Here is a 20,524-nt window from a genome sequence, read left to right as displayed (position 1 = left end):
TTCTCCTCTTAAAACTTGTTTGAGCTGTAAAGTTGTTCTTGTAATTTTTAGTTATTTTAGGGTTTTATGGCAATAGACTTGTGAACAGACTCTTCACACTAAAATCATGTTAATGCACATATGGTTTACATCTAGTGGCTGTAGAGTTCACTTTCATCATGGTACAAGCTGACAGTGATTCTCTTAGCCAGAGATATGATTTTTATAGATACTTCAAAATATGCCGTAATACAATTACAATTTGATTTGATTTATTATGATATTATGTACTTAATTTACAGTTACATTTTTATTAGCGCTCAAATGCAGCACAATCTTTTAATTTGGCTCCTTCAGAATTGCTAATACTATATCCCTAATGGTTGTTATAACTTAATAATAATAATAATAACAATTATAACTTATCAAATATTTCATGACACCTCTGTGAAATGTATAAAACAGTCGATGAGACATAAGTGTCAAAATAAAGGTGCATCTTAACAAAATAGATATAATTGTTTGTGTGTGTTCTGTGTTGTCATTAAATCGTTTCATTACTCATTTGATCAATGCATCACTCCATATCAGCGTTTCATTGATTTTAGGGGGCTTCAGGGACTAGTAAACGGTTGTCTCACATGATTATTTTGCTTTTCAGATACTACTCTGCATTGAAAACCATGGAGCAGCTAGAAAACATTTATATTCCCAGAGTGAGCCAGTACAGGTTCTGCCAAATCATGGCTGAGATGCTTCCTAAACTCCGAGAGGAGATTAAAGAGATCTCCATGTCCGACCTAAAAGACTTTTTGGAAAGTATCCGAAAGCACTCGGATAAAATTGGTGCAACCGCAATGAGACAGGTAGTATTTTTTTTTATTTTAGGCTGTTGTAAATCTAGATTTCTTATAAGTGACTGATTTGGAGGGCTATACATATTTGTCTGCATGTCCATGCATAATGCATTGGATAATAGATTTATTGATCATAGGTTTCAGAGCTTGCTGTTTGCATGTTAATGCTGCCTACCTTGTGGAACAGCCTGAGCAAAACCCTGATGCTTTAAAATATTTTATGTAGACACCTGGTTTTGAAATGTAGATAATGTGTACTAAATATTTTTGCACACGTATATAGATAAATATAGTTGCAGTGAGAGGCTGTTGACTTTATTGTTGAGCTTCTCTTCATCACCTTGTTCTCTCAGGCTCAGCAGCACCGTACTTTTAACAGTGAAGTGCAGAAGCAGGTGACTCTGAACTGTGCCAAACCTCTGTATGGTCTGAATGGCCGAACACCCCTCCATCACAACGGCCTGAGCGCAGAGGCAGCGGATGAAGAGGAGATGGATGAGGAGGTACATTCTGAGAATATTTAACATCATCAAGCCCAAAATAAACATGAAGCACCATACTTTAGCCCTGCTTTATTTATGACATCAACATCAAGGTCTTCTAAAAAAAAAAAAAAAAAAAAAAAAAAAAAAAAAACTTCCTGATTTCCTCCGAATTTCCAAAAATATATTTGACAAAGAAAATTCATTTTGAATCATTATATGTATTTATTTTTTTATAAATGCAAACATTTTTCTCTGATGCTTGTTGATAATATTTAATTAATGTATTAATTTACTGTTACAGTAAAAAGTAAAAATTAGAGCTATGCAAGTAAAAGCGCTATTGTCACGTTACCGCATTAATTAACGCCGACAATTATTTTATTGCGCATTAATGCATTTTTTTTATTATTATTCATATTTTGAAAGCCCGTTGCTCACTGGTTCTGAATTACGATTAAAATTAATGGTTAAAATTGCCTAGTGCGAGTACACCATAAATTGAGATTTACAATAAATATTTTAACTGCTACTATGTAAAAGGAATACTGCAGTAAAAAAAAGCACCTTATTTGTTTAAAGTGTATGCAAACCAAATATTATTACTTTTGTTCATGTAGCAGTACTTTTAAAGGTCCCATGACGTGGATTATTTTCTTTTTTTAAATTATTTTTAATGTTTCTTGTTAGTATGATTCACATTTAAAATTTAGAAATAGAAGGCATTGTTATATCCTGATTTTAGTCCTCTGGCTTGAATGCTTTGAAGGGGCGTGTCTGCTGTGAGACTCTGTTGTGATTGGCTGACATCTTTGCATTCGAAATGTGTATAACATGTGGAACCCCACTCAAATTACTATTACTAGTGGGTTTTATTAATTTTTTACTTTTTACTATTACAGCTGTTGAGATTAACAAATCGTGAAAGTGTTGATTATAGCATTATTTTTTTATCTTTTCCCATCACATGAAAGGCTGCAGTGATGAGCATTGAGTAATCAGAGTCTGTTTATCGCGTGAATGCAGTGATCTCGTCATTGCAATGCGTTTTCTCTCACAAAATGCTTTCACCACAACTAACAGCAAACACAATATCGACATGAATACAGCAAGGCAAGGCAAGTTTATTTATATAACACATTTTGTACACAATGGTAATTCAAAGTGCTTAACATAAAAGAAAGTAAAATAGTCATGAAGAAAAATAATACAAAAATAAAAACAAGCAATTCTAAAACTTTGGAAATGATTTAAAAATTGACTTATTTAAAATGAATTTAAACCAGTTAAAAATAAATATATATTTTACATAAAATACAATGAATACGTAAAATACAGTGCAATCGTTTCGGACATCACACAGTGCTCAATCAATAAATGCACAGCTTAACAGATGGGTTTTGAGTCTAGATTCAAATGTGACTAGTGTTTGAAAGTGAAAGTGAAAGTGACGTGACATCCAGCTAAGTATGGTGACCCATACTCAGAATTCGTGTTCTGCATTTAACCCATCCGAAGTGCACACACACAGAGCAGTGAACACACGAGACATCCTTCGCTGCAGACTGTAGCGCGGTGGCGTCACGTACGTACGTCACGTATGTACGTCACGTATGTGTTTACCGCGCATGCGCTTGTAATTTGCACTGTAACTTGTAAGTTTCACTGTGTATATTGTAATATTACACTTTAATGGCACCTTATATTTCTTATTGAGCTAGTCAAAATTACAACAGATAAAATACAGTCGTCGGCTCTAATAGTGCAGATGGTAAAACGTGTGTTGTTCACAATTTGATGCAATCGATCCGGTCCGAATCTGCCTTTTTTTCCCTACCTTTTCAAATTTCAAATCAAATCAGAAAAGCATTTATTTTAAATAAAAACGAAGGAAAAAATCAAACAGTGAAGGAGGGCTTTATTGTCCTAATATGCTGGCATCCATTTAATAATTTGAATTAAAAATGATAATTTACACTCATTATTGCATACTCTTTTATAATGTACTACAATACTGAGGTGCAAATAATTGCCACTATTTGCAATAAGTAATATAAATAGCAGAAAATCCTGCTATTTTAACATAGTATAAATATAATCTATAGCCATTTGCTCTAAGTGTAAATAGCCACTGCCTTTCTTATTTTAATCTTTTTTTTGCTTTGGTTCTTGTTTATCTATTTTTTAACTATAAATTTGGACATTTTTCTTTTGCTTTGGCAATTCTGGATGTGAAACATTTAAGCCAATAAAGTAGTTTTAAGTTCAGTTGACTAAATACAGTATATTTTCAGTGTCTGCATCCCATTTTATGCAAGGTGCCTCCAAAAAAACCAAACTGATGACAGTGATCTTTTTTTATTTATTTCAAAGAACAAAACAAAAAATATAATTGTATATACAAATATAGATTAAGACTATAGACATGACACTGCGCATGCGCGGTAAACACACGCCAAGTACATACGTGACGTACATACGTGACGTCGTCGCGCTACAGTCTGCAGCGAGGAGTACTTGGAACACACACACACACACTGTGAACACACACCCGGAGCAGTGGGCAGCCATTTATACTGCAGCGCCCGGGGTGCAGTTGGGGGTTGGATGCCTTGCTCAAGGGCACCTAAGTCGTGGTATTGAGGGTGGAGAGAGCACTGTACATGCACTCCCCCCACCCACAATTCCTGCCGGCCCGAGACTCAAACTCACAACCCTTCGATTGGGAGTCCGACTCTCTAACCATTAGGCCACGACTTCCCCACATGTTTTAGCACATGTGATCAGTAAGAGCTTCGTTGTGCAGCATAACAGCGTCATTCATTATAACAGCAGTTTGGGCAAGTGTGCAGATATACTCGCGATGTGTGATCGACAGCTCCGAACAATATAAAGGTGTTCTTTGATCGCTCTCTGTAGTTAAATCACAATTTAAATAACAGATTTGTTTCATGCAATGCTACTAAGAGAAACAACGTGAAGTTGATAATTTAGTCACTGGCTTGATTCACTGATGCATAAACAGTATTAAACGATTTAGAAAGAAAGTCTGTGTGAACTTAAATGATTAACTACACATCAGAAATCACTGATCACAGATCAGGCATTAATGAACACTGTTACTCACTGTTTGTGGCGGTGCTGTTGAATCCATATCATAAAAGTCTGTTTGTAATGCCTGTGCTGACATTGCGACTGAATTAAATGTAAATGTTTGGGCGGGCAAAGCAGAGAAAGGGGAGGTAACCTTTCCCCTTATGACATCGTAAGGGGAAGATTCCAATCGGCCCGTCTGAGCTCTCGTTTTCTCAAAGGCAAAGCAGGACACCCAGGGCTTGGTTTACACCTATAGATATTTCTAGCCACTGGGGGACCATAGACAGGCTAGGGAAACTCATATTAATGTTAAAAAACCTCATAAAGTGAAATTTTCATGTCATGGGACCTTTAAATGACACAAGAGCACAATACACTACTTTTGAATGTATTATTGAATTTAGTGCATAACAATATGATTAATCGCATAAAAATGTGGTAAAACTGTGTAAAGGCAGTACAACAAATCCTATGATGCATAAATACTTGACTTTTAATAATGCTCATTTGCTTAATACTTATATAAAATATTATATTATTATAGTTAAAGCATCACTGTTCAATCCATTGCCATTAAAGTCATTTGGGTCAGGAAATGTTTCTTTAACCTCGTTGGTTTTCTTTTTAAGGTCTTGACAGCGCAGGATCTGGTGGATTTCTCTCCAGTCTACCGATGTCTTCACATCTACACTGTTTTGGTAATTCCCAGCATCTCTTTTTCTACAGATGTGCTGTGCACACAGTGAACAACCAATATATCAACACCCTGTCTCCATAACATGTCATGAAAGTCTGTTTGGGTTCTGCAGTAGAACACAATGTGTTTTATTGAGAAACATTCCTGTTGATCTGTTTCTAATAGGCCTCCAGCCTCTGAGTTGACAGTGCGTTTTCATTGAAAGGCTTTTCTCTCAAAGTGGCTCCTCGAACATTAATGGCTTATATAAGCAAAGGGATTTCCAGAGTTTTGACTGTCGTGCCATCAATATTATTTTTGCTTTAAACCAAATGCAAACTGTGGAGAGGTGAGATCGAGTTTGTTAGTGCTCTGTGCCATCGCTCATCTGGTCAGAACTAATCCGAGTCCTTCAACACACCAACAAAAGGGTTAGACTGCAGCATCTAATGGGACTGACCGAGCAGTAACCCCCTTTTTTCCCTAAAAACAAAGCAGTGAAAAAGTTATTTCACTTCGGCATTCAGATTGTGCACAAACTCCGGTGCATTCACTGGCCATAGGATGAGTCGAGGGCATTCCCCTCAATGGTTCAGTTAATGAGAACACGAGCGCGTTTGACCGCAGTGCTACCAGATTGCTCACATGTGCTGGCAAGGGCCAAGGGCCACTCTTCAGCCACACCGAGAAGAGAGAGGGGGCACAGGTGCTTTGCGTTCAGAGAGATTGTATGTTTCTAGTTCTTTGGGTATACACTTTGCCTAAATTTCAGTCAAACCACATATAAACATACCTATACATACATTTCACTCCAGTTTCCAGCTGAAATGAACACTAGATGCAGCAAAACGACAACCACTTCTATTCCTTTTTACACAAATAACAATAATGAGGTGAATAATTTAAAAAATAAAAGCTTCAGCACAGTTCTTTGCACAATACTATATTAGAACCTCAAAATACTGTTACGATAGTGATTGATGTGTTAATTTTTGATATTTGCATTGCAAAACCTGCTTCATATGTATGGCTTTTTAGATTTAGTAAACTTGCTTGGTAGCCCACCTGATACAGAATTGCACTTGCGATGCAGAGTTCTGGAGTATGAATAACTTGAAACAAAAGTCACGAAACATCACAAAAGAGCTTAATAGAAAGCTTCGTTGAACAACAACAACAACAACTAGATAAAAAAGTTGGTCAAGACAAACTTTGAAGTTAGCTTGAGAAAGCCTGACCAAAAAATTAGATTTTTTTTTTTACATTTAAAAGATTTGATAGGGTGTTGCTATGCAGTTACTAGGGTACCCTGGGTGGTTGCTGCATATGTGGTTGCTAGGGTACCCAGGGTGGTTGCTAAGGTGTTGCTATGCGGTTGCTAGGGTACTGTGGCAGGTTGCTAGGGTGTTGCTCAACTTAAGTGTGAAATTGAAAATTCATTGCTAAAGTCAATCAGTGATTGAACAATTGACTGGTTTGCATTAGAAAACATTCCGTGTCTTGTGTGCCTTAACCTGATTAATTACAAAACAGTTTGCTCTGGGGTAAAATGAACAGTTGCATGCTGTGCAAGTTGAATGCTCTTGAATGAATTAAATTAAATGGATATTAATTAGTTTTTTAATGCCACATTCTGTTTCTTTATAGGGAGACAGGGAGACGTTTGAAAATTACTATAGGAAGCAAAGAAAAAAACAAGCAAGACTAGTACTGCAGCCTCAGTCTAACATGGTTAGTATTCGTTGCTCTTTGTACAATCCCAACTGTTTGATTTCATGTATTTTTTTAATTGAATGTGTTTCACTTCAGCATGAGACAGTGGAGGGCTACAGGAAGTACTTTAATCAGATTGTCGGGTAAGTTAAATCTGGATTCATTTGTGTCGTTTTCTCAAGCTGATAAAGTAATGCCAACTCCCATCATGCTTTGCAGGTTCTTTGTGGTGGAGGATCACATACTTCACGCCACACAAGGCCTGGTGACTAGAGTCTTCACAGATGAACTGTGGAACATGGCCCTGTCCAAAATCATTGCAGTGCTCCGCACACACTCTGTGAGTCCTGCACACACACACTCGTCCCAGTCAAGTCTGAGCACTGTGGGGGATGCACTAAGGAGTCTCATGCAAAGATTTGACATCACCCTCTCTTTCTCTCTCTGCTGTGCTCTGGCCCAAGTCTCTTTTTTGTGATTGAAAGTTAGCTAGCAGTGGGAGAGAGCAGGCTTGACCCCTTTGTTCGGGCCGCAGGACACAGGCTGTGAGCCCGCAGGGTATTTGCATAATCCCTCACTGATTTACAACTGACTGGCCCTCCAAACACACTCTCAGCCCCAGCAGTTTAGAATATTCACAGTTAATCTGCTGTTATTGTTGCAATCTGTCCTCATTAGGCCCAACTGACCTCTCCATTAGATCAGATTGAATGGATTGCCGCTGAAAGGGCTCACTAGGAAATACTTACAATTATCATTCCAAATGCCTTGTTTTGAAAATAAACTTCACTGAAAGACACGACTAAAGCCCTCTTAGCTCCTGAGCTGCCTGTGTTGATAAAAAAAATGGTGTAGGATTTACTTTGAAACAATTTTCATTCAGGAATTCTAGCCAGTTTCACAAATGATTGCAGAGAAAAGGCAAGGAGCATATTAAACATGGACGTTTGAGGTAGAAAGACTGTAAGTGGTATTTTCTTGTAAAATGTACTCCAGTAATCTTACATAAAAAAAATGACAATGTGAAAGCAAAAACAAAATGTTGTCATTTTTATAGTCATTTAAATGAATTAATTCCCAGATTTGATACTGGACACCAGAAATCTCTATAATTTTTTTTAAAATCTTAGTAATAATTTGAAGAACAAATATTTCTTTCTTTAACAATTATAATAATTAAAGAACAAAAGTCATGGTGATTCACTGTTTAAACACGTGGGAACCTTAAGTGTGTATCTCAGTTAAATACATGCTTTCAGGCTGAAATTATACACTCACTAAAGCAATTTTCTTCTTCTTCTTTCTTTTTTTTTTTTTATCAAACCAACCCCAAAAAAAGGAATTTTATGATGATATATGAGAATATGATGTGTGTATCATGAGGAATTGCTTGAATATATTTGTTTTCTTGAAGCACCCACTATAATATTGCAGTTAGCATGTTATATTTTATTATATAAAAAAATGCTACTGTGATTTTAACTTGCAATAACTGTTATCCTTCTTGTTCATTTGCTTATGTTCAACAAGTTCCAGTTTAATTAGATCTAGTGTAATTAAATTATTTGAATAAAAAGTTAATAAATAATAACCTAAATATGATTTATATAAACTATAAATATAATAAATAGTAATAATATATATATAATTAAAAATAATGATATCTTTTAAATAATATAATTATTTAATAATTACATCACACATAACCTTTATATACCATAAAATAATTAATGAAATTTAAATAGTATACTTTTTGTTATGGGGTCCTATATCCACATGTGTGTGTTTGTGTTCTCGTCCTAATGCTTGTCAAGGAAGTACATCACGTCCTGAAGTGTGGAGGGACAGTGTGTGTTGCAGCCTGACCAGTGCTTATTTAACCGTGTGATTTACGCACTCCCACGTCTGAGAGGCAGGCCACTGTGCCCTATCTAAATGTTTAACAAGAGAATCACACTAGTGCAAGGGGCTGTAAATCAAACGTGCAGCTTCTGTACAACCACCCTCACTATCAAACCCCACCAACCTGGAAGAAACTCGTCTGGCTCATGGTTAAATGCTCTGGAGAACTTTGTGGCGGCTAAAGTTGCTGCCAGCTCTGTGTTAATGTTGATAACAATTTCTCATAGAATAGCTCACATCTACAGATCTACATCTAAATCATTAACTAGTTAAACACTCATCAACAATTGAGTTAGAACTGCATTAAGTTGCCAAAACCTGGGGCAGCAACACGTTTCTTTTACCATTCCAGCTCAACTTATTGTTTACCTTAGTTGTAAGTTATATAATCAGAATTAAAAGAAATAAACTTTTTGATGATATTCTAATTATATGACCAGCACCTGTATATATATTAGTGCTGTCAAACGATTAATCGCAATTAATCGCATCCAAAATAAATGTTTTTTGTTTACATAATATATGTTTTTGTACTCTGTATATTTATTATGTATTTGTAAACACAAACACATGCATGTATATATTTAAGAAAAATATGTTATGTTTATATATTAAATATATTTATGTATAATATAAAATATAAGAATAGAAATATATAAATGTATATACATGTTAATATTTTCAAAATATATATGATGTCTGTGTGTGTGTTTATTTATATATATATATAATAATTGTACACAGTTCACATACATATATTATGTAAACAAAAACCTTTTTTTGGATGCGATTAATCGCAATTAATTGTTTGTCAGCACTGATATATATTAGGGATGCACCGATGCCGATACTGCGGTTCTGTACTCGTTAAAATGCCCTGATACCAAACAGCATGTGATAAGTGCCATATTCAGACAAAGAAACACAGACAACAGAACAGCAGAATGAAGTTATTAGGAATTAAGGTTGTCTATGAAGTATATGTATGCAATGAATATAAGTGAGTGAGTGACGTGACATACAGCCAAGTATAGTGACCCATGCTCTGCAATTAACCCATCCAAAGTGCATACACACACCAGTGAACACACACACACACACACCTGGAGTAGTAGGACACTATTTATGCTGTGGCGCCCGGGGAGCAGTTGGCGGTTCGGTACATTGCTCAAGGGCACCTCAGTCATGGTATTGCCGGCCCGAGACTCGAACCCACAACCTTCAAACTCTCTAACCACTAGGCCACGACTTCTCCCTGTTGTGTGATCTTTGTTTTTCACTGACTTAGCACATGCATCATTTGGATTAAAACTAAAACATTTATTTTCAACCTTAGGCATACATAACTTTTTGGCGAAAGTGAATATAGCATCGTGTGAAATGCGCTTGGCTGTTACTACTTGTCCTTCTCATTCTGCACCAGTACAAATACATGCACGCATTGCACGTTTTGCTTTCTTGAGAGTTTCTGTATTTTATGAGTGGCTTTGGAATATAAATCACAGCACGATTCAGATATATTAAAAATTAAATATTTAAAAAAATCTAATTCTATTTGTGAAAATATCACAGTTAGGAGATTTATAACGAGTGGTTCCCATTATTACTGTAAATCGTGTGATTACAGTACTAAGTCACTGCAATGGAGCAGCTCTAATACTTTGAAAATTAAAGGTGATGAACCATAGAGCAAAAAAATAAACAAAGGATGTGAAGTCAAACCAGAAATTATTCAGAGACCAGATATAATTTATGATATATATATATATATATATATATATATATATTTACTAGTGTGTGCAGGACACTATAGTTTATTTATGTTAGTGAGGATAGCAAAATAAAGTAAACTGTGACAAATTATACCCAAAACTTCTTCATACAGTAGACTACCAGTAAAACTGATACAAATTTGGGACCAAAGATTAATTGGTCTGGGGAAAAAATGAACCTGGATGACAGCATGCCCAGGAGGCTACAGGCAGTTACTAAGTCTAAGGGTTGCCCGATTACGTGTTGATAGTTGTGTAAATACTGTAAATGCATTGCCATAGACTGTGTAAAAATATGGACGTAGTGTCCGTGACATCACCCATTGGTTTCCGAAGAGCATTTTTTAAGCTAAAAGTGGGTTGAGGCAACCATCGCCATCTTGGCAGCATGTCACCGAGCGTCACTCCCAGATAATCGAAAATGGGCAAAAAGGCGGGAGCTGGTTGCTGAAACCACCACCTAGCTCGACAGTGGTGACAGCAGCGGCAATCCACCTGTGACTCAAGTGGCTGAGCACTTAATTATGCAGGACTTTAAGGCTTAATGTAAATTAAAAGAATGAGTTCCCCCCCCCCCTCAAAGTTGTCACTAAGGGTAAAATTAGCTTTATAGAAAAAACATGTTTTTTTGTTCTGTCTCTATGGGATTGATTCCCTTTTGGAGCCAGCCTCCAGCGTTTGCTGCTTGTCCATTACATACCTTTCTATCAAAGTTATTTAACATTATCAAGCTGAATTTGTTCTGACACAGTTTAACTCTGAGTTCTTGTCATATTTTACTACATCTTCTAAACTATAGAGAATAAACTATGATAATGTGATGTTTAAAGTTGTCTTAATTTTAGGTTTAATTTTTGACTGTATCTACCAGGTCTTGAAAACGGAAAAAAAAATTCAATCGGTTCACCCCGAGCAGAATCGATATTTTAACATTTCTGTTCTGCGTTCCTCTGATATTATTACCGTTCCGAAACCGGTTCGGGTGGAAGAAAAACCGGTTAATAACGTTATTTAAAAAAATATATATATTATTTGCCTATAATTTGCCTAATAATAATAATAATAAAGTATAGTGTTTTCTTTACTCAAAAAGAAAAAAATAGAGATCTAACGCTTAGTCACAGCCAATACAGCATCATCATCATCTAGATTTTGGCCATATGTAAGATACTTAAAAAAAAAAAAAAAAAAAAAAAAAAACTATCAACACTTTACAGATATCAAACTATTTTTAAGATATTTAAAAATGTTTGCTGCATTGTAAAAAAAGAAAAAAAAGACACTTGTATAAGATTTGAGAGTGAAAAAAAACAACTTAATTCGTGGCTCACATCACATTTTATTAGCCCTATTACTTCCGAAATAATGAAGGCTAAAATACCTGTAACTAGTCTAAAGTAAAATGTTTAAAACATTATAAAAACAGTTATTAGTTTATCTCCAAAGCAAATGCTATAAAGTTATAGGCTATAAAAACGTCAATCCGAAAACAAATTAAAGGTGAAGCTGGTGCCTACCTCTCTCATTCTGCAGGAATCCAAATGTTTCCATGTTCCCACATATCTGGATGCTAAAATGTTATTTATTATATAGCGTTTGTACTTTCAGTTATTATTATTTAAAATAATCTTGTCGGTTAACGGTTGTTGGTTAGGAAAAATAACGAAATTAACATCCCTAGTCAGTAACGTCACATTGCAAAGAATATAGAATAATAGTTACTGTATAATAAGTAACGCTGTATTTGTGTCCAAAAGACGGACTCCAAATTTCATTCTAAGAATTACTTTGAGGTTAATACAGCAAATGAAAATTGTTCAGCTTACGGTAAATTTGAGAAGCTCCGCTAGGCTATTTTACCGGTCAAAATTAGCTGATACAGTTTGCTGCATTCATGCACTCAGAAACCGGTGACTGTGAACGAATCAGCAGAGTTTGTACAAGCCTTTGTCATAGTTAAATCTTTCTCAGACATTTCGAAATGTCGAAATTGGGTTGCGCATCTATCTTTGCATGATGATGTCCAATGCCATCGGCGAGCAGAGCTTCTCAAAGTTGGGAATAATCAGAAGAGAGCCGCGGTCCTCAGTTGGACAGGAAAGGCTAAGCATGCTGGCACTGGAGTGTCGAATGCACATGCACCAACGGCGAGAAAAAATTTGCCTTTTTTGCGCTGCGTCATCGGGCCTAATTTGGTCTTAATCCGGCCCTGAAGGCGGTGCATTGCCATTGCGACTTACAGGCGGTGCATTGCCATTGCGAGTTCACAGCTGAGCGGACATTTCACTCATTGGCTTCAGCACATTTGCATATTCTGTACTGCTGGAATTTGTGATTGGTTGACAGCAAATTTTAAATATTAAATGGAACGATAAAATAACGTTATTAACCGGTTAATGGCCATTTCAATTTTTCAATTCTGTTCCGAACTATAAAATTTGATTTCGTTTCTGTTTCTGGTTCTGTTCCTGTCAAAATTTCGTTCGTTTCCGGTTTTCGTTTTCGGTCCTTGTACCGGTTCAGAGCCCTGCTATCTACTTAACAAATGAAATTAACCAGCTAACATTATACATACTCTCTTGGTTTCTGTACCCAATGTAAAAAAAATAATAATTTACAAATGCAACAAATAATATCGGTATCGGTATTCTGTATCAACAAGTACCAAAAATAAAATTATCGTATCGGGCAAGTACTGGAAAAGTTGTATTGGTACTTTTTATTTAAATAAAAGAATTAGGCTAAATCTAGTTAACCTTTTACTTATTTTTAAAAAGTAAACAAAAAAAGAAAGATAATAATGAAAAATCCAATTAACATTAATATATGCTTAAAATATAACCCAATAACTGCATATTATGGTGGTTATAGTATTATTTGTGGTTTTAATTAACTAATAAAACAAATAGTGAGTATTAAAAGAGGGTAATAATGAAAGTTCATCAAGACATCTTTAACTTGGCATCTGTTCCTGTTCTTTGTTGTTTTTTTGTTTTTTTTAAATGATATAATGAAGTGTGTTTGAGTTTGGACACTTATCATAGATTATTATAGATGCTCAGTGATTGGATTGGTGCTGCACGGTGCCGTGGGGTTTCATATGGCGGTGGGTGGGCAGGCCTGTGTGCTCAGACATTGACTAATCCTGTCAGTAATCACTCCCCTGCTTGGGTCAATCACTGCTCTCTCCTATTTAAGCTCATGAACAGGCCTCCTTCATCAGCAGTGGGGGAGGGCTGGACAGCCTCATTTAGATGCTAATGTAACCTAAAGACTCATTAAGACACAAGTGTATTTGATTAATGAGTGACTGGCTGTGAGTTACACATTTAGAGGGAAACACTAAACCTAAACTAGTCTGGTCTGCAGAAATGTGATTAATTGGATCTTGGATCCGCTGTTTGAATGGATTAATAACACAAAGTTTTATTATGCAGTTTTAGGGGTGAATCAAAATAAAGAATGTCTGGCTCATATTTCAAACTGGAATATTTAGCAATAATACATTTAATTAAGTACAAACTTCATCCAGTTCTCCACAAACACAACCATTCAAAAGTTATCAGTTAAAAAAAGTAATTTAAAGGAAAAGTAAAAATATATATAATATATATATTTATTTATTACTCCACCCCAAAATGAAAATTTTGTTATTAATCACTTACCCCCATGTCATCTTCAGAACACAATTTAAGATATTTTGGATAAAAACCTGGAGGCTTGAGACTGTCCCATAGACTGCCAAGTAAATAACAGTGTCAAAGTCCATAAAAGGTATGAAAAGTCGTTGTCAGAATACTCCATCTGCCACCAGACGTTCAATCTGGGTTAGATGAAGCGACGGGAACACTTTTTGAAACACCTCCAGGTTTTCATCCAAAATATCTTAAATTGTGTTCTGAAGATGAAAGGAGCTTTTACAGGTTTGGAATTGATTAATGAGACAATTTTCATTTTAGGGTGGAGTATCCCTTTAATACACACACACACACACACACACACACAATATATATATTTATTTATGGTCAAATATGATGATAATAAAAAAAGTGTTTTATTTGTTGTCATTTGTTATCATGGTAAATTGGCTTCACTTCTAAAATCTTATAAAATCATTTTACTAATTTTATTTATTTTTAATTTGGAGTGAAATATGACCTGCACATTTCTTTAAAATATTCACCCATAGATGCTTTATGTTCTAAACACATTTGTGAAGACTACTAATGTGAAGATGCAACCTTTTGTTGTCATTTTTATCATTCTTATTATTATTTCTTAACCCACTAGTCCTACTGCGAGGATCCCGACCTGGTCCTGGAACTGAAGAACCTGATTGTTATATTTGCAGACACTTTACAGGTATTCTCCAACTTTTTTTAAAAGTATATCTGATGACTTCACTTGAATTACACTTAGATTTTATTATTATTTATATCAAACATTAATGCCAGGATATCTATATGCTGTGAATTTTTTAAATTTCAGCTGTAATTTCTGCAGCTTACTCACTAAACACATCTCATGAACACTTGACAATAAAACGTGGAACACACAACACAATCATACATTTGTTTAACACACTTATTTACATTTCAAATTTGAACATAACATACCTGTACATACAAAATTGTCTCCTTTTATATTGTGTTTTTGCAATTTTGTGCGTTGTCTTTTTTGTGTATTTGTATAATAGTCTTGTCACCATCATTCTGTTTCACTGTGGAGCTTCTGTCATTAAAACAAATTCCTTGTGTGTGTAAACATACCTGGCAAAGCTGTTTCTGATTCTGTATTTGCTTTGGTTTTGTAGGGTTATGGCTTCCCTGTCAACAGACTTTTTGACCTTTTGTTTGAGGTTAGAGATCAGTACAACGAAACATTGCTCAAAAAATGGGCCCTGGTGTTCAGGTGAGCTGAGCTACAACTGCATTGTTTCTGGTGTCAGTGAATTGGGTATATTCTGCATTGTACAGTGACATCTGTGTTTCCTCTGATGAAATAGGGATATTTTTGAGCAGGACAACTACAGCTCCATTCCAGTGGAAAATGAAGAGGAGTATAAGGCTGTTGTCAGTCGCTTCCCCTTCCATGATGCAGAGATAGAAAAGGTTGGAATAAATAAGATTTTTGTTCTTTTTCTCTATTTTTAATGTATGAATGAAGTCTCTTATAAAAAATTTGAGGATTTAAACAAACTGAATTCTGTTTTAATATATTTTAACATGTAATATACTTCTGTGATGGCAATGCTGAATTTTCAACAGCCAATAACCCAGTGATTCAGAAATCAAACTAATATGCTAAAGGATATAATAAAAGAATCTTTCAAAGAAAGCCATTTGGCCAATTATTTTAGACAATTTGTACCTTGTATTGTGTCAGAATCGTCTCGGGAAAATATATATAATGGGTTGTGAATATCTGTTTTTAATTGACTGGACATGAATCACATTTTATTGTCTTTTTTTGTTTATTAATCAGCAACAATTTCCAAAGAAGCTGCCCATGTCCCAATCAGTGCCTCAAATCTACTCTCAAGTGAAGGAGTTTATTTACGCCAGCTTGAAGTTCTCAGAGTCACTCCATCGCAGGTGAGCAGAATCCACAACACCCATGAATTCCCCATCACCCATGAAGACATTCAGCAATTTTCAGTCTCATTCATCCAGTGTGCTTATTCTTGTTCAGAACAAAATGCCAATATTAACTGAAAATCAACTTTGGATGTAGAATCTTGTTAGCAAATACACAAATCTTCAATACTCATCTTGCTGGATCTGTCTGCTGCTTTTGACACGGTTAACCACCAGATCCTCCTGTCAACCCTATTTTCAAAGGGCTTCTCAGGAACTGCTTTCCAGTGGTTTGAGACTTACCTCTGAGATAGGTCATTCAAGGTATCTTGGAGAGGTGAGGGGTCCAAGTCACAACATCTAACTACTGGGGTGCCTCAGGGATCAGTTCTTGGACCACTTCTTTTCTCTGTCATTCAGAAACATGGCTCTTCATATCACTGCTACGCTGATGACACTACCTCTACCTCTCATTCCATCCTTATCATCTGACTATAGCTGCTCCCACCATGTCTAACAGACATTTCTTGCTGGATGAAGGACCATCACCTTCAACTGAAACTTGCCAAGACTGAACTGCTTGTGTTTCCATCAAAACCAATGTTTCATCACAATTTCACCATCCATTTAAGCACATCAACCATAACTCCTTCAAAAACAGCCAGAAACCTTGGAGTTATGATTGATAATCAGCTGACTTTCTCAGACCACACTAGGGCTGGGCGATATATCTAATATTAGCGATAATATCGGAATAATTTTGACGACGATGTACAATTTGAATATATCGGGAATATCGAATTTTTCAAATTCAAGCATACTTTCCCAAAAGAGCTGAATGTCCAAAAAAAGAAACTGTAACTGCTGACTGCTCTACGCCCCTCTACTACGAGAGCTTTAATGATAGCGGTCGCCAGATAACAAGAGTTTAAATCTCCGAATCAGAGCTCCACTGTTACAAGGATACATTTTCTGCCCGGTGTTTGCTTATTTTAAGCAATCTGGCAACCATGCGCACGTGCTCACTCCTCATTGCGGAAGAGCCGCCGACGATAATCTGAAAACACTAACAAGCTGGAATTGAGCGATCTAATGAAAGCGTCGTTCAGCCGGTCTGTGTTCTGTCGTGAGATCTCAACTGTATTGTTTGCATTTGTGATCGCAAAACAAATGCACTTACTCGACCGCTGATGTTTGAATAGAGAAACATAGGCTATGGCCATTAGGGCTGTGACGGTGGCTGATTTTTACCACCGCGGTAGTCATGGACCAACAACCGCCGGTGGCGCGGTGTTTGAAAAAAAAAAATAAATAAAAAAAAAAAAAATAAATAAATAAATAAATATATATATATATATATATATATATATATATATATATATATATAGCTGATATATATATATATATATATATATATATATATATATATATAGCTGATATATATATATAAATGTATAAATATATTGGTGTCAAAATTTGCTCGTTAACGAAGGCGATAATTTTTTTCCAGTTTAACGTATTCAAATCATTTTACGTAGGGCCGGGGATGGCCACCCACTCACAACTGCTGCTTCTGTCACTTTTTCTCAAGACAAGAAGTAAATTTATTCAGTCACAGAATGACAAAACAGGAGACGTTTCAGACACGCGCTCCACTTCACTTTATTATCAGGTGCAAGTTAAGCGAGCGTGGACGGTCCTGTGCTCAAAGGCGGCGCATAAACTATGTGCAAGCAGTGTCGTGGTCAGTTAATTCATGGAATTACCAAAAAAGGTGATTAAAGCTGACTTAAACTGTGCATGCATGTAATATATTTTATATATATTATATACAGGATATATTTATATGTATGCACATCTAGAAATCAGCCCATCTCACTCATCTAACACATCCTATTTAACTCGTCAGTTAGTGTTTATTTGAGCACTTCTGACAGTGAACGCCGCCTGCAAAACACTAAAATAAATATCAAAGAAATAATTCCGTTAAACAAGAAAGTAGCCTAAATAAGAAAAGTTAAATACCCCCTATCTAACGGACGCGAGCGACGCAGCACGACAAAATACTCATTATAATCAGTGATGCTACACTGGATGCAGCACAACACGACATGATAAATCCCCGTCCGGTCTGTGATGTAGGCTACTGACACAGAGTTCATATGTCCTGTATAGACACTAGACAGACTAAACCTGTCGCAACGCGGTTGTGTTGCGTCCGGTTTACTTTTCCGCCACCAAGCAAGCTCAATAACTTAGGCCGGCGACACACTGGATGCGTGGCGCAAGCGTCTCAGCCGCGTGGCGTGTCCGTTTTTAATTTGGCTCCCATGTTAACAGGTTAGAGCTTGCAGACTGCCTGCGTGAGACGCGCGTCTCAGGCGCGGCTCAAGCCGCGCAGAAAACGTGTGCATGCTAGAAATAGAACCGACGCCTATCTTTCACGGGACACGCGCGCGTGTTGGAAGCGTTTCCAGGCAAAATATAATAGGAAAATATGTTTATATGTCATTTTGTACACAAATACATATTAATTCATGACATTTTAATGTTTGAAAGTCTATAGGTTGACATAAATTCAGATATAAATGTAATTAAAAAAATAAATAAATAATTATCTTTTTTCAAATATTGCACCTGTCAAACATAGTATATTTTGCCGTCAAAACTGTTGACGGTGTCCTTTATCAGTAGGCGTAGTTGTAGGTGTGTAAAAAAAAGTTGATATTGTTGTCATGAAGACAAGATCCTGGTCTGTCGGCGGCCTCCCTCTATGTCACCTACAGCAGCAGCAGCGCGCCGCGTCAGGCACGCTTCTGGTGTGTAAAGACAGAGAAAACGCCACGCTCCTGGGACGCAGCAGACATGCCACGCTCACGCCACGCAGCCAGTGTATCACCGGCCTAACTCTTCATCTGAACACGCTCTCTTTGAAATAGGAATCGTTGCCATATTTCTTGTAACCATCGTTTATTCATCGCTGTCTCATTTGTATTTGGCCAGTTTGGAGAAAGCCTCACCAAACCTGACCAGCCAGCGTTTGCGATCACGAGAACTTGTGCAAACGCCGATGGGTGACATGAATGCAGATGACTCCAGATCGGTGATGCGGTATTTGCTTTCCCAACAAGATCCATCACCCAACACTAAATTAATTTGCTGAATGCATAAACTGTATTTTCCTGTGCTCAAATCTGCATATCTAAAGGAATGTTTGAGGTAATTTGTTAATTACCATAGACATAGAATTTGCAACTATTACAGTTATTACACTTATATACAAAACTTTGTATTATGCTTGCTATAGAGTTTGTGACGTCGCGTGCACTACCGCCGGTGGCAGTAGACATAATATAGACAGAGAGAATGCCAAAGTCTTTGGTATTCATTTATATATATTTATATATAAGAAATAGCTATGTGCTTCAGCAACTAGCTCCCCATCTAAGAGGGTTTTTAGTGTCAGTAGGAACATAGTTTCATGCCACAGAGCTTCTCTTAAAACCACAGACAGTTGACAGACTTGTGTTCTTAGCTTAAAAACTTGTTAAAAAAATTAAAATAAAATACTTATCCTAGTTGCATAGTTTAAATTGTGAATTGCATGCACTAAAAAGTTGACAGAATGCACTTTCTGTAACTGTTACTTAATTTGCACTGCTTCAGTTACATATAGGTCTACATGTATTCATTTAATAAAAAGCAGTAAGTGATCTCTTGGTCTAGATTTTTTTAACTGCTTAAATTAGCTGTTTAATCTAAATAGTTTTTTTTTTTTTTAATGGGCAAAAGAAAATCATGTTTTATTTTTTATTATTTAAATGCAAATGCAAACATAATAAATAAATATTGTAAAAAAAAATTTAAAAAACATAAATTTTGACAATATCGAGATATAATTTATTTTTGTATATCGCCCAGCCCTAGACCACACTGCTTAAACTGCCTGGTCCTGAAGATTTTTCTTTATTAAACATTTAGAAACAAAACAAAACCAAATAATACTAGCACTTACCTTTTCTTATCTATCCTATCCTTGGGAGAAAAAAAATGCAGCTACGGGTTCTGTGCTAGACTAACTGAGACTTGTCATGGCACTTGTATACTGTTGTTGTTCTCTTGTTGGTCTGATTGATTCTATTATTCTTATTTGTAAGTCGCTTTGGATAAAAGCGTCTGCTAAATGATTAAATGTAAATGTAAGAAGTTCAGGCCCATTCTTTCGGAACGTGCTTCACAACTCCTTGTTCAAGCTGTTGTTTTGTCCAGGCTGGACTATTGCAATTCTCTCTTGGGAGGTCTTCTAGCCAGTTCTATCAAACCTTTATAATTAATCCAGAACGCAGAAGCAAGATAAATTTTTAATGAGCCAAAAAGAATGCACGTGAAACCTCTGTTTATCAATTTGCACTGGCTACCTATAGCTGCTCGCATAAAGTTCAAGGCATTAATGTTTGCCTACAGAACCACC

At 36.1% G+C, this 20,524-nt stretch overlaps 1 protein-coding gene across 5 annotated transcripts in view; it reads left to right on the top strand.

Moving 5' to 3' along the window:
* LOC132122031 (exocyst complex component 6-like) overlaps window positions 1-20,524 on the top strand; it is a 78,228-nt gene that overhangs the window by 34,689 nt on the left and 23,015 nt on the right. For all 5 annotated transcript variants that reach the window (XM_059531872.1, XM_059531871.1, XM_059531874.1 and 2 more), the window contains exons 6-15: window positions 641-845; window positions 1,190-1,339; window positions 5,044-5,112; window positions 6,738-6,821; window positions 6,900-6,946; window positions 7,023-7,143; window positions 14,768-14,839; window positions 15,291-15,388; window positions 15,483-15,588; window positions 15,962-16,071. In XM_059531872.1, the coding sequence (XP_059387855.1) occupies window positions 641-845; window positions 1,190-1,339; window positions 5,044-5,112; window positions 6,738-6,821; window positions 6,900-6,946; window positions 7,023-7,143; window positions 14,768-14,839; window positions 15,291-15,388; window positions 15,483-15,588; window positions 15,962-16,071 (1,062 nt within the window). The remainder of the gene's footprint in view (window positions 1-640; window positions 846-1,189; window positions 1,340-5,043; window positions 5,113-6,737; window positions 6,822-6,899; window positions 6,947-7,022; window positions 7,144-14,767; window positions 14,840-15,290; window positions 15,389-15,482; window positions 15,589-15,961; window positions 16,072-20,524) is intronic.

This window comes from Carassius carassius, chromosome 40 (assembly GCF_963082965.1).
Source record: "Carassius carassius chromosome 40, fCarCar2.1, whole genome shotgun sequence".
In the NCBI taxonomy this organism is placed as follows: Eukaryota; Metazoa; Chordata; class Actinopteri; order Cypriniformes; family Cyprinidae; genus Carassius; species Carassius carassius.
This window is presented reverse-complemented; position numbering and strand designations above follow the sequence as displayed.